General features: G+C 44.5%; 1 protein-coding gene across 5 annotated transcripts in view; it reads right to left on the bottom strand.

Annotated features, from left to right (window-relative positions):
• Positions 1–2,699: 2,699 nt before the first annotated feature.
• CARMIL1 (capping protein regulator and myosin 1 linker 1) overlaps positions 2,700–13,584 on the bottom strand; it is a 197,505-nt gene continuing 186,620 nt past the window's right edge. For 3 of the 5 annotated variants that reach the window (XM_076330120.1, XM_076330125.1, XM_076330122.1), the window contains 4 exons: positions 12,580–12,813; positions 9,705–9,839; positions 6,918–7,064; positions 2,700–3,753 (listed from right to left, as the gene is read on the bottom strand). In XM_076330120.1, coding sequence (XP_076186235.1) covers positions 3,617–3,753; positions 6,918–7,064; positions 9,705–9,839; positions 12,580–12,813 — 653 coding nt within the window. In that variant the 3' untranslated portion in view covers positions 2,700–3,616. The remainder of the gene's footprint in view (positions 3,754–6,917; positions 7,065–9,704; positions 9,840–12,579; positions 12,814–13,584) is intronic. The other 2 variants (XM_076330123.1, XM_076330124.1) reach the window with 1 other exon arrangement.

The raw sequence follows: 13,584 nt of genomic DNA, 5'->3' as shown, positions 1-13,584 counted from the left end.
TATTTACTGTTGTTACTGCACATCAGGGAATACTTTAAAATGCTCAAAATCTATCAGCCAGATTTTAACCTCCTTTAGTAGGGAGTGGGAAGTAGGTCCCGCAGATGTGGTGTAGAGCTGTCTGAGTTCACGCTGGAGCCTGGCAGGCAGTCACAGCCCTTCTCCAGCGCGTCTCAGATGGGGAGGCGCTCCCGCTACATACATCATGGGTGAAGTTATTTGATGGCAAAACCTGAAAACCAGATTTAGGAGCAGAAAAGGGCAGGGCAGCTCCCCCCAAGAGAGCTTCTTGCCCCTTTTTCCCAAGGCTGGATCAGGTAGGTGCAGCTCTAACTGGAGACACGGGTTCTAGGACCCCTTCCAGGGCAGCATTTCTAACCGGGTGACCAGAGCTGCTGGGTCCTTCACTCTGATTTAGTCGTACAGTACACGTGCTTGCATGCATGGAGGGATGCAGAGGACCTCGCTGTCACCTCAGATGCTGCCCCCCCTTGCCATCACCTCCAAACACAGCGAACATGCAATATGCAGCTGCTCTCTTGCCTGAGACCAGCCATGGTCCAAGGACCAAACCATTGTGTCGGACATAACCCCAGCTGGACCCCGTGAGCCCTTTCTGAGTGACCAGACCGTACAGCATGGTGTTGCGGAGACGCTCTCGGCTGTGAGAGGAAGGCCAGCGGCGTGCCCAGGAGCAAGCCACCTCTCTTCCAGCCGTGCTGCCAGCAGCGGGGGCAGAGGTTGGCGTGGGAGGTGCTCAGGCAGCACCCAGTGTGGGACGGGGAGGAATGCAGAGCATCGGTGGTACTCAACGATGCTACGGATGCCCTGGGAGAACAAGTAACAGCACTTTTTTCAGTGGTACCACTAGCTGATCTCTCTGTTCAGCCTACCCAGGAACTCCAGGGATCTCTGCCATTGGCATCCCACCAAAGCAGCTGAACGTGGCTTCTGGGCTCTGCCCCTTGCCCTCCCAGGGCAGCGCACGGTCCAGGACAGGCAGGGAGCACAGGGGACCGACCGCAGAGCATCCGCAAGGCGGCTCAGGCAGCAGGGAGGCAAGAAGAGAAACGAGGATTCCCCCAGCCGTGCGTCTGCTTCGGAGGGCCCACAGCATGTGGAAAGGCAGCACCTCCCCTGACCCCCCAAACCTCCCAACCAGCTTGGCTTTGCACCAGGGTACAGTGGTTGTTACTTCCCCAAAACACACTGGCACTTACCCGAGGCCTCTATGGGCTCAAGACACTGAAAATAAAAGTCACTATTTCTTAAATGTGGAAGAGGTACAATGGGGGCACTCTGGACACAACGTGAATTCTTTGCAATCGGGCTGACAGTGCTGGACTCGCCAGGCAGAAAGATAGTAAAGAAATGAAAATTATCGCTCCTCCCCACACCCAAAACCACAGACGCACACAAAACCAAACCCCAGGTCTCCAAGAGCTCACACTAGCACTCCCCTAAGGCTGTTTCGCCACCACTCAGCCTGCCCACAACACGCTGATGGCTGGAATAAAGACTGGAAAGGCTTTCCGTAACTAATACGGAAACACACTGCTGTCTACTGAAATCTTTATACTCCAGCAGACAACTATTACAGCACTATAGCTTTTCTTCTTCTTGTGTTTATCAGCACAAACACATGCTTTCTCTACAGCATTTCGGACATCCCTGTCTTTGGTTTACTGATACCAGGGTGATGGGCACACGCTATTGCCATGGTTTCTCACAGCGGGACCAGTACAATCTCAGATGACTGGTGAGAAGGACATCAAGCACAAGTAAGAGAAATTCTCAGCACTTGGAAGTTAGAGTCTGTTTTCTTTTTAAATTAATACCACAAACCTTGCTGTTGATTTTCTTAAATTCACAAAACCAACAAATCAGGCAACCCTTCTTGGACACTCACACTTCTCAGACAGTTGTCTTTTCCATGTCCTATGGGAATAAAAATTGCAGTTTATTTATGACTGGATTATTTTTCCTTTCTAACACAAGCACCTCAAGTTTTCCTTTGCCATTTGTCTTTTGTTCTCACTGATGCCCAATAAATCAAGAATGTATGTATGTGAAAGTGAAGAACTGTCTCTTAATGATTTTAGACGAGTACAGAATTTCAAGACGGTGCAAACGCCGGGCATGAACCCCCAGCCTTCAGGACCTCTTTCCCACAGCCTTGTAGCCTACTTCTGAGATGTAAACCTCTACGAAGTGCTTCTAAGACGTTCTGGTATAAAAGGCTACTGTTTTGGCTTAGCAGCTCGTTATGCTGCAATAGGAGGTACGTGCACAGGGATCAGACAGTCGTTTGACAGACGGGTATCTGAGCATTTCTACCCAGGCAAGAAGCCACAGCAGGGCCAGGGAAATCGCTCTTGGGAGAGAGTTACCAAACCAATTTTGTTCTGCCCTATGGAACCAAAACAGAGAATTTAGATGGCAGGTGTTTCTGGCTCATGTGAAGGCCGCTTTGCTGAAGACCCCAAGGGAGGAGATCAGCAAAGAGATCTTCTTTCAGCAGTTTTACGAAGATGATGTGTATGTGCCCCTTTCAGCAGGAACAGACATTTTACTAGAAGCGGAAAAAGATTACACAGGTTTTGTCTTAACTGCACGCTTTGTCTACCTGACACAATGCCGTCATTCAAAGGGCAGAGACCGTCAGACCACAAATAGTGCCGTAAAAACAAAGACTAGTATTTCAGTTGTAAAATCATTTTTTATTGTTACAAATATACATATGAATAAAATCCCTTCAACCTGTAATGTAAGTGGGTAGCTGTGAAATTTGCACCCCCTCCCTCAAAAGCTGAAATGTTTTTACAGATGTCGAACTATTTTTCTCGTAGAATTACACATTGAAAGGAAGCTAATATGCAGACAGAACTGAGGAAGGCCTCTAGAAAACAGCAATATTAATAAAATTTCAATTGCCCTCATTCCAATCAACTATATACATTAATATATGAATGTTGGAGCATACCATGATTATAACGTCATCCAAATCCTCCTCCGTTGTGCTTTTTGACAGTACACAAATGTAAGCGTTGGAGCTTTATGTACAGTACGAGAACAGGAAGAAAGAAGCTCCCGATGGGAGAATGTAAAAACCATACCCAAGCATTTAATATATATAATCTATACAAATTATTTTATTAGTGTGCTCTTTTAATATAATTACAATGTGCAATTGCATACCGCAAGAATATATTTATAGGTAAGTCACGTGCAGATTTGACACATTTACATTCAGCGGTACAACACGTTACCTGCCGTACAGTGTATTAGTGTGAGACAGTGTCCAGTTAATTTGCTTTGCTTTCTAAATGCCCTAATGCAGGGCACGCTGTAGCTGCTTCAGAGAAATTCAAGTAGAATACATGAAAGAATCACTGGCTTTAGCAAAGGCATGGAAAGGAACGTCTGCATTGTACGGAACAGAAATTAAGGACCGAATCAACGCCAAGTGAGTGCACTGTAAATCACGATTGGAAGATCAGGTTTTCTGCATGGAAATGTACCTGTGGTGAAAGAGCAGCTGGCTAGAAGGGCTGTTGATTGCTGTACCCTGATTGTTATAAAAAGCTCTTGCGCTACGAAGCACTTGTATTGATTGCTAAACAAAAATAAAATCTTTATCTGCTTCTTCGCCAGAGTCACTGGACTTGCTTCCCTGATGGCCGTCTTTACTTAAGGACCTCTGCTTCAGTTCCTGGAACTCATGAGACTGCTGCCCAGGGCTTCTTTTCGCAGCTGTATAAAACAGAAATAGGTCTTACTAATGATTGTAGAAGAGAGAGGAAGAAAATTAATTAAAAAAAAAGTCATTCATGCACACAGGACCTGCTCCTGCTCCCACTGAATTCATTTGCACTAGTGGGATTAAGTGCCCCTTAATTCTTCAGCCCGGAAAAAGGTGAGAGAGAAGAGAGAGAGTTTGGGCAAACTTTATTCCACTGTTCGTCGGCAAGCAGGCAAACCTGAAATATGAAACTCAGTACTTCACCGTGACATGGATAAACATTACAGTTAGAAACGGCCTAGAGACTTTCTTCGCATCACACCACTTCAAAACCAGAACAGCACTCTCTTTTTTTCAACTGGGCTGGATCTCAGACGATGCACTCCTGACTGCTCAGGTGGACATCCTCGCTGGGCACCCCTCAGACCAGCGGCGCACGTCCCAGGCAGGCCTGTCTCCCTAGCAGGACGCATTTATATTCTCCCTTTTGACTCAGCAGCTTTAATCAGGACAGATATTCACCTTGGCATCCAAGTTACCTGAACTGCTGCTCCCTGCCCCACCAGCACTGCCAGGTCCCGATGCCCTCCCTGTTCCCTGATGGGGGGACACCCACGGCTCTGAGCCCAACCTGCATCTCTTCCAGCTGAGACCACGGGCTCTGCACCTTGCTGTGGAGAAAGCAGGAGGACATACCCACTTCCCATGATCTAAATGCAAACAGTACCCATTTTGTTTGCCCAGCACTCTAAAATCTCGGTAAGGCAGGGGTTTTCCCCAAACCTATAAGCTCTGAAATAAATTGGAAAGAAGGTTGTAAAACCTTGTTAAGATTTCTGGTCTAACCAGTGGTCTACAATTGCTATGGTAACAAGAGAGTTATTATACACATCAATGGGGGTGATGTTACGCAAAGATTGATAGCTTTAGAAATCGCATACTTCCAATTAAAATGAACCTCTAAACACACAGTAGCCCTTAAATGTGACTTCGTTGCAAGTCATCTCACTTCACCCCCACAAAATTATATGTTACAGTTACGAATCTTTGCTCCACCATTTCAGATAAGGATGTCTGGCTTTGGTTCGCACTCATCCTTGTGCCTGTTCACATTTGTGCATGCTGCTCTTAACAAGGCACCAGCAGCCATGGTGGCCATGAAGCACCACCTCTCCTTCCCTGTGTACCGCTCACCTATAGCCTCACTGCCACACGGGACAGCCTGCCCTGTCACCACCGTGCAGCTCCAGCCACAGCAGGGGCAGACAAGCAGCAGGCTGTCGCTGACGCATCTCCGTGGCCGTTTCAAATTGTGCCAGGCTGTGTTAGGGTCTGCCAGGAACGTGGAAAATGAAGAGAGGAATCCCGAGGGAGCCGATGCTGCCGAGCTGCTGGGGCAGCCTCAGCAGGGATGCTCCCTGCATCCCTGGGGATACAGCACGACTCCCCAGGCAGCGCTGGTGCATGCCAACAGGCTGTGAAACAGGGGACAGAAAGCTCTGGCCCGTTTTTGTTTCACACAGACATTGTCCAGTTCTGGATCTCTGCCATGACGAAAGCAGAACGGACACATCCAGCACATGCCTTGCGGAGACCCACCTCCCCACACATGGCACATTTGCTACTCAAATAGTTCTCCCGAGTCCAAAATACCTGTTTCCTTATTTGTGCTAGCCAAAATATGGGAGGAAACAAGAGCCAGCAGCTACACGCTCGCTGCATTCTTATCCCGGCTTTGCAGGTTGTGAAAGAAGAGGAAAGGATTTTGAGAAAGGTTTATAAAGCTATTTAATGGAATCGGAGAGGATTAAGATACCTAAATTCTGTAAAAAAAATTTAGGCATTTCTACCTTTGCAAACACCACTGCTTTTCAAAGAAATAGGTGCCTGGAAATTTTGAGTCGTTCTTGATACTTACAGCTCCTACTAATTACATGGCCTTTGTTTGAGCCTCCATTCACTCTTCAAACAAAACCCAGAACACATCCTGCAGCAGCCATTTTATTTATGGCCTGATAAATCGAGACAGGTGGTTTGCCCCCAAAATACCTGAGAAATGTATCAGGCATTTAAGTCCACATACTGCAAGCAGGCTTCTGCCACAAGAGCTTACCCTTGCCCCGAGGAAACCATACACAGGTGACCTGCATAGATCTGCGGCAGCATCTCAGTTTTTGAAACTTACTTTATCAAAGAGATTTCTTAGAATAAACTAAAATATAATAATTTGATTATGATGGGGAGGAGAGGCTCCATGTTTGGGTGGGCTAAGTTTGATCTACAATATGAAAAGGAAATCAGTTTGGGCTGAGGATGTTACATAAGGGATACATGATGTCTTATAAATAGAAAAACTGTGGGTAAATGTAATTGCATAAGATGTTCAAATACCTCACTAAAATACTTCAGGAAAAAAGTAATTTTGATTCATTGTTTAAACAAACCAGGTAAGAGGTAAAGGGAAGCATGTAAACATGTACCATTTGAGAACAGAAGCTTTTATATTTTAAAAACACATTGATCAACCAAACATTTTTATAGCAAACTCATTCAGTAGGCTGTAAGTCAAAACTGCTCTTCAGGAAGTGCGGCTTAAGCATGCAGCACAGTGCTGGGTTTGGGTTCTTTTGGTGGTTTTTTGTTTGTTTATGCAGCTGAAAAGCAAAGTACTATGTCAAAATAAGCTGATTTATCCAGTTCTCAAATAGTTTTGTGAGCGATGTACTGAAACTGGCACTAACAATATTCAGGCTGAAGTGTGTTTTGAAATACTTCAGTGCACGCATCTGGAAAAGGAAAGGTATGTAAGCACACAAAGCAGTGGATAGTCTACCTGCAGCGTACTTACACGGCAGCGTGCCGGCGTCACTGCAATGAGCAATCACGGTTTGTAATGAGCCCTCTTCTGCAGAGGGGCTGCAGGTGCTATATGGTACTGGTCACTGGCGTTGCCATGAAGGAAAAATGCACCTGCATTTCTCATCTGGACATTTTTTCACACCATATAGTTCCCATGCGGGCAGAAAGATAATTAGCATCCCATGAGATTTTTACCTTTCTCATAATCCAGTGACAAACCCACACCCTTTTGTGGTTTCTTTGCTATTACAGTTTCTTAGCGATTGTTAGTGCCAGTTATGAAGCACCGTCTCGATGAAAAATGAAAACTTCTAACCAGAAGTTGGCTGTGCCTTCCTCTGCCCAAGCACATTAGCTTCCTCTTCTGCACTGGTAGAATACTGCCCCGAAGTGGTTTTCACGCTGCCGGATGGCTTGGCACAGTCATGAGCTGTATCTCTCTTTTGACAATCTCCTGTTTGCTCTAGCAGGGAAAAGGATTCATTTATTCCCTCTAAGCTGTTCTGTAGGCCCACATATAGAAAGTAAATAAATAATTTCACTTATCCATCCCGTTTAATCAATTGTTCAAAGAGTAGTAGTCAATATGCCAGATGCTTGCTTAAATTTAGTCCAGATAGTTGCGTATGTTGGTAACTGCAGCCCGATCTTACAGGTACGCCGTGTAAAGAGGTGTATTTTGAGATTGTCCAACATAGTACAGTTAAACTCATTAACATAAAGCAATTTTATAATCAAGTATCATCTAATTTGCAGCTTTCTTTCGCAGGAGATACAATTTTGTTTACTAACTTAGGAGGCAGATTTGCAGTGATTTACCAGTTGCAGAAATAAACTGAGCATGCTAGCCTGAAAGGCGGCAGAAAGCAAGGACAGAGGAATGACTGAATGAAGTAGAACAGTAATAAATAAAAAGGCAAAACTGAAAAAGAGCAAAAAATAAAAGAAATAGAATTTACTCTTTCCTGAACAATTTTATGCAAAGCATAGCAGCTCCATAAGGACCTGGAAACCCCATTTTAGCCATTCTAAACTATTATTGATAAAATTCGTACAGTGCAATGTAGTGGCAACTAGAAAACCCTGTGTTTGTCCAAGTTGTCTGTGGAGGTCTAAGGTAGCAAGGAGTGGGGAAAGCACAGCATCTGACCCCTTTTGTGTAAGGATTTGCAAACAGAAAACATGTTTTAAAAATAAAGTGATCGTCCCTCTCCTCATGTGACAAGCACAAGTTGCAAAACCTTGTCAAATCTCTGCTGTGTTAGAGATTGCTGTAACACAAAAGAATTGTAGTTACGATCCCATATTCCCTGCTTCTCCAATATGTCCCCTCTCATGACAGGGAGATGTAGAAGGCATATAGTACAGAAATGGTGAGGTTAACCTCAAGTTGAAATGTAGCTGCAACAAGTCCTATTACATTGTATTTCTCTAGTTATGTAGTAACAAGTTCTCTCTCGCAGTCTGGTGAAAAGCTGGTGAGAAAACAGGGACTCTAGCATATGCAGTTAGCAGACAGCAGCTCAGAGAGTCTGTCGTGGCAAGAGCCTTTCACTGCAACCATTCTCAAGATGATGGCACCAGTGTAGCGAGTCTGATCCCTAAGCTGTAGCCCAGTTCACCTGTCTCAACACAGGCTCTGATGGGACTAAAGGCAGGAGAATAAACAGGCTCTATTCTGCCTTGCAGCCCTCATAATGCCACAGCCACCGAGAGGCACTTCAGACACCCTGCTGTCTTTTCCAGACCCTGAACCACAGACTGTGGCTGCTTTTAGCAGTCCACAGCCATGGACCATCTGAACCCTCAGCTCTTTCCAGACACAGGAGAGGTCCTTGGGTGTGTCGTGTCCTGCTACTTCTACGTAATTCAGTGAGATTGTGGTGGTTCTGCTGGGCTACCTTTATGGCACAAGAGCAGCCCAACGGTATCATAAAGGTAGCTGAAGCGAGAGTCAAAACCTGTAGACAAAAACCCTACGTGTGCTATCATGTGGTCACCAAATGATAGCCACCACAGCAACAATTTTCCGAGCAGAGCAACACCCAGACTGTGAGGTAAGTTGTTTCATAAAGGAAATGGTAGTTTTAGGAGAGAAAGGGAGAAGCTTCTCAAAATATACGTCTGGACCATCCTGCTTTGGGGATGGCTTCGCTCCTCCTCTCATCTAGAGGGTAACAGTGGGCTCTGTGGGCAGCACAACTGCTCAGTCTTCACAACCCAGTGTTACGTATCTGCCTTGACTTGTTTGCCCCCATCCTACACTATGAAAAACTGCTGGCAGAGTGTGAAAGGGCACCCCTTTATCTCACAGCTTAAGTGATGGGAATCACCTTGGATGTCTTTCTTGAGGAGAGTCACAGGAAGGAAGAGGTCTCACCCCCAGATTTCAAATGTTGTCATTTGTGTCAGCTAACACCATGCTCAGCAACATTTCTGTGACTACTCCTCCACGTATCCTATGCTATCAGAGGAAGCCTTAGCTCTTCTAAGAGCCAACTGTGGGCAACGAAACGCATCAGCAAAAGTAGAAATCCAGCGCACACATGAAAAGCAGCAAAGACAAGGCAGCAGCCTACTGTTGTGCATAAAAGGTACCAACCCCTGCCCTGGCACACAGAGACTCATTGCCCGAGGAGGAGGCGAACTCAGTCACATGCAGCGACCCCACAGAAAGGAGGAGTACAAACAGAGCAACAGGCTGGCTGCAAGGAACAAAGTTGTGGCTGCTCCCCTGGAAATGTGCTGAACCACAAAGCTGCATTTCACATTATTGTGTGTGACCAATACCAATCAGCATCTCGGTTCAGACAAGCTAAACCATAATATACACAACACAAGAGTCCCTTAATTGTTCAGCGGCATCATTAATACCAAGGGATTAATCCTTCACTTGGTTTGATCAAAGGAAGAAAATATAAAGCACCAACCCAGGGGTGGAGGAGATGAGGAACAGGTGACCAGATACACTTTCCTTGCTCTTTTTTCCTCCAAATGAGTAACCCTTTTCCCTTCCCAGTGAAAACAAATCAGGGGACAATGACACATTGAATTCTAGTAGAAGACAAGCACGCTGGAACAACAGTTACACCAACACTCCTACCTTCTTGAGAAAACGATCTGACTGAGGGGCTGCTCTGACCATCCTTTTCTTTATCAGAAGGAATTTTCTTCAGCACAGGTGGAAGGAGGGCAACTTTTGGGGAACTGGGGCCGGAGGGAGACTCCGGAGCATCCTCTGTGGAGTACCATGAACAAAAGGGTGAGAAGTTATATTTGCGCTGTAGCTCACAGAAATGGTGCTGTTATGATGGGCCAAACCTCAACACGATACACAAACAAGAAACAGCTAGAATCTGTGTCAGAAAAAGAAGGATTCAGGAATTTACATTATGTCAAGAGAACGCACGATGGCCCTCAGTCCAGGTGAAAGAATTTTAATAGCCAAAGCAAAGATCTGAATTTCAGCATTTTTAACGTGTACTGCTATTGTAGCAGAAACAGAAATCTGATGGGACCAACTGAATTTCCTGCAAGACATAAGGATGCAATTTGTAAAGAACAGCTGAAAATTATTTTGGATGGATTTTTGGTAATATTTGTTCTATTTATATTTTTATTGTCCTGAAACATAATGAAATGATCAATTTAGATGTCCTGTTTCACAGTTATAAGGCGTAAAAGTGAACCAGGGAAACAAATTTCATAAATAGCCTACAGAACTCTGTACCTCCAGGAATAAATTGCCAGTACATAACATGATAGCATCCGCAAAGATTTTCTAAACAGAAGAAATACTTCATTTTCTAGACTGTGAGGAAATCTGGAACTTAAATTCAGATTCATAGTTTAAACCATCTGGATATCTTGTTTCTCTAAGAGGCTGGATACATGTTATGTATGGCAAGTTGACTACCATATTTACAGCCCTTACAGGAACAGTCCTTTTCAGTCTTACACTGGACAGCCTTCGTTTGGACAGTAGGGAAGTACAGCTACAATGGATTACTTAAACTGCTTGCATGTTTGCTTCCCAAGGAGTAAATAGTGGCATATGTACGCAACTGAGGAACTAGGAAGATACATTAGTACTGATAGAAAAAAAAAGGAACTCACAGTATCACCTGTATTGCATATTTGTACAATGAGTTAATTCAGTTGCATACTGGAAATTAATAGGAATTTATCTCTGTTGAGAAGCCACCACAAAGGAGTCAATCTTTTTACTTTCAGCACAGAAAAGTGATGACCTTCCAAATGCAACTTGATCTGAACAGATAGACCAATTCTTGGACCTTCTCCATGCTTTTGATGTGCCTGTGAAGCCAGTTGCTTTGGGAAGCTCGGCATCAACACATGGATGAGCACAGTGCTTGGCAAACACAGCTATATATTTCTGAACTAAAGCTGTTATGTGCTTTATTGAGGAACCACTTTCAGTCTTTGATAATTTGTGGACATCGAAGCTGTGTTCCTTTGCCCTCAGATTACTCGGCAAAAATTTGCTACCATTAGTTTGGCCATACCACTGGAAACAACAACAGGAGCAAGAGCGTAAATAAGATTATTGCTTGGCTTCTTAGTCACGTTGCCTGGGTGTGCTTAGCCAGCAGGTTGCTACAAGTACTAGGATAGAAGTTAGACTGCAACAGAGATGGTGCTGCTTTTACTGCCACCCGAGGAGCTGGCCTATTATGAGTAAATATTAATTACTCTCTGTGTTAAACCCACAGTACGCTCTCTCTGCAGGAAATAGGAGCTGGCAGAAACAGATAGCTCAGGTCTTTCTGATACCTAAGATTTTGAGATAACACACTGCCTATTTTACAGATTAAGCATCACCAAATAAGCCATGCTTTCCTATTGTATTCATCTTCGGAAGCATCTTACCCGACACGTCTCACTTTTATGACCATTTCTAAAATGGTCAATAAAATAAACTTAAAGCCATCTAAAACCTGAAGGTGATTCTGTATTTGAACAACATTCTACCCACTGGAGTGCAGAGACTAAGTAATGCTCAGGTTACACATCAAGGGCAGGGAGGAGGCTGTAATATCCCTCTGCCCCCTCGTCCTCACCAGAACTGACATCTTTCTAAGGTCAACAGTGAGTATGGGAAAAGCCTAGAGGTCTGCAAGCTCTCACAGATGGCTATGCTCACGTTTTTCAGTCATTAGCAATTAATAAGCTGTATTTGCCATAGCTACTGGGGGAGTCAGTAACTAGCATTGAATTCCCCTCAACTGCAGTAGCTGTACTTTGGGAAGACGGGGTTGTGACACTGGCCTGTTAAATAGCGGACAGACAAATGTATGGGAGATCTGCTGAAATACTTCCCACTATTGGAAACCTTGAGATAATATCTGGGCAGGAGGTTAGGACAGAGCAGAAATTAATAGTCATTCTATTGGCAGTCTTGCAGGGTTATAAAAGCACAGTTACAATTATTTCCAGTCAAAAGCAGTAAGGAAAGAAACAAAGGCAAAATGAGGAAAAAGAGTGTGAGAGTGAGTCGTGCGGTTTGTGCAAGTTACCAAGAATAACAGGCATTTACTTGAAGGGCTAAGAGCAGCCTGCCAGAAAACCCCAAGGACTTTAGTATTTAGAGCCAGGTGTTTAGAGAAAATAGTTATTTTCGTCAGTGCTACTACAACAGGGCTTTGATGCTGAAGTAGCTTTCTATGCTCACCTTTTCCGTGAAAGCAGGATAACTCAAAGCAGCTCTGCCGCTGCTGCTATTGCTTCTCCTCAGGCTTTACTATTGTAGATCACAGATTAAACCATTCTTTAATTTGAATTAGGGCAGAGGGAGGTGGAAAAGAAGGATGCAAATCAAGAGCAAGTGACTGAAGAACCTGTCCCTCTGCATTTAACTTCTGTTCAGGATGTAGCCATGGGTGTCTCCCCCATAGCCCACACAACCACCACTCAGAAGTACCCAGCTGGGGATAATGAATGCCCAGAGAGCTCCTCACCGGTACGAGAGGCAGAGCGTGGTTTCTGTGGCACCGTGGGTCGTCCTGCCAGGCTGGGCTTTGTTGACTGCAGTGGGGGTTTTGGGCTGGTCGGTGTATTGGAAGAACTTCTTGCCTTTGCACCAGCTTCTGCCTTTGGTTCAGCTTTTGAATTTTTTTCTGATGATGCTGAGATGGAGTCACCTTTATTCGAGGCAAACCGACTCTCTGGAAGGGTCTGCTGGAGTTTAGGCACTAAAATAAATAGATACATAAAATAAAGTCTCCTGCAACACAGAAGGCTCTGTGCACAGATATGCTTGTGTGGAAAATACCATCATTAGCTCACATATCACTGCTGCATTGCTGTGTGAGTGTGTAAGAGGACCCCTAACGTTTTATTCAAAATCACTGCAAGAAAAGCATCTAAACCCACTACTTCTTACACGTGCTAAGCTTCATAATTCAGTTGCCTCAGAGATGATGGCAATCTCCCCCTTTCTAATACATTTGGGGTGATGGCTGGCTGGACCTTATTCTTCCTTCATATTTCTGGGAGCAGATGGTACAGCCTACCTGCTGAGAAAGCAGCGATGGATCAGTGGAAAAGGCAGCCTCTGGCTGTTTTGTGCCTCTACAGACAAAAGGTTGGGTATCCAAGATCAACAAAGAAATCCTGGCCCAGAAAATAAATCCCCAACGTGTGATCAGCAGGCTACATCTTATTATTTGTTGCTTTTAGTAAGCTCTAGAGGAGATTTTGAAACTTAGCCGAGATCAAAGTATTCTTTATATAATATTTTGATTTATCTAATAACACTGTATATGGATTACAGTTTCCACACATTAGCAAATTGATCAACATATTTATCCCAAACAAGGACCAAGGTATTTACAAGATTAAACTACACTGACTTCCAAGCAATAAATCAGTCCTATCTAGCTGTGCAAGTTGGTAGAAAGCCTGCTGGACTCTAGGTTGCAAACAAGCAAAATGCCTGCCCTACTTTCCTACTCTGCAGCTTT

The sequence above is a fragment of the Aptenodytes patagonicus genome, chromosome 2, assembly GCF_965638725.1.
Source record: "Aptenodytes patagonicus chromosome 2, bAptPat1.pri.cur, whole genome shotgun sequence".
Taxonomy (NCBI): domain Eukaryota; kingdom Metazoa; phylum Chordata; class Aves; order Sphenisciformes; family Spheniscidae; genus Aptenodytes; species Aptenodytes patagonicus.
The sequence above is the reverse complement of the archived record's forward strand: the minus strand, read 5'-3'. Positions and strand labels throughout refer to the sequence as shown.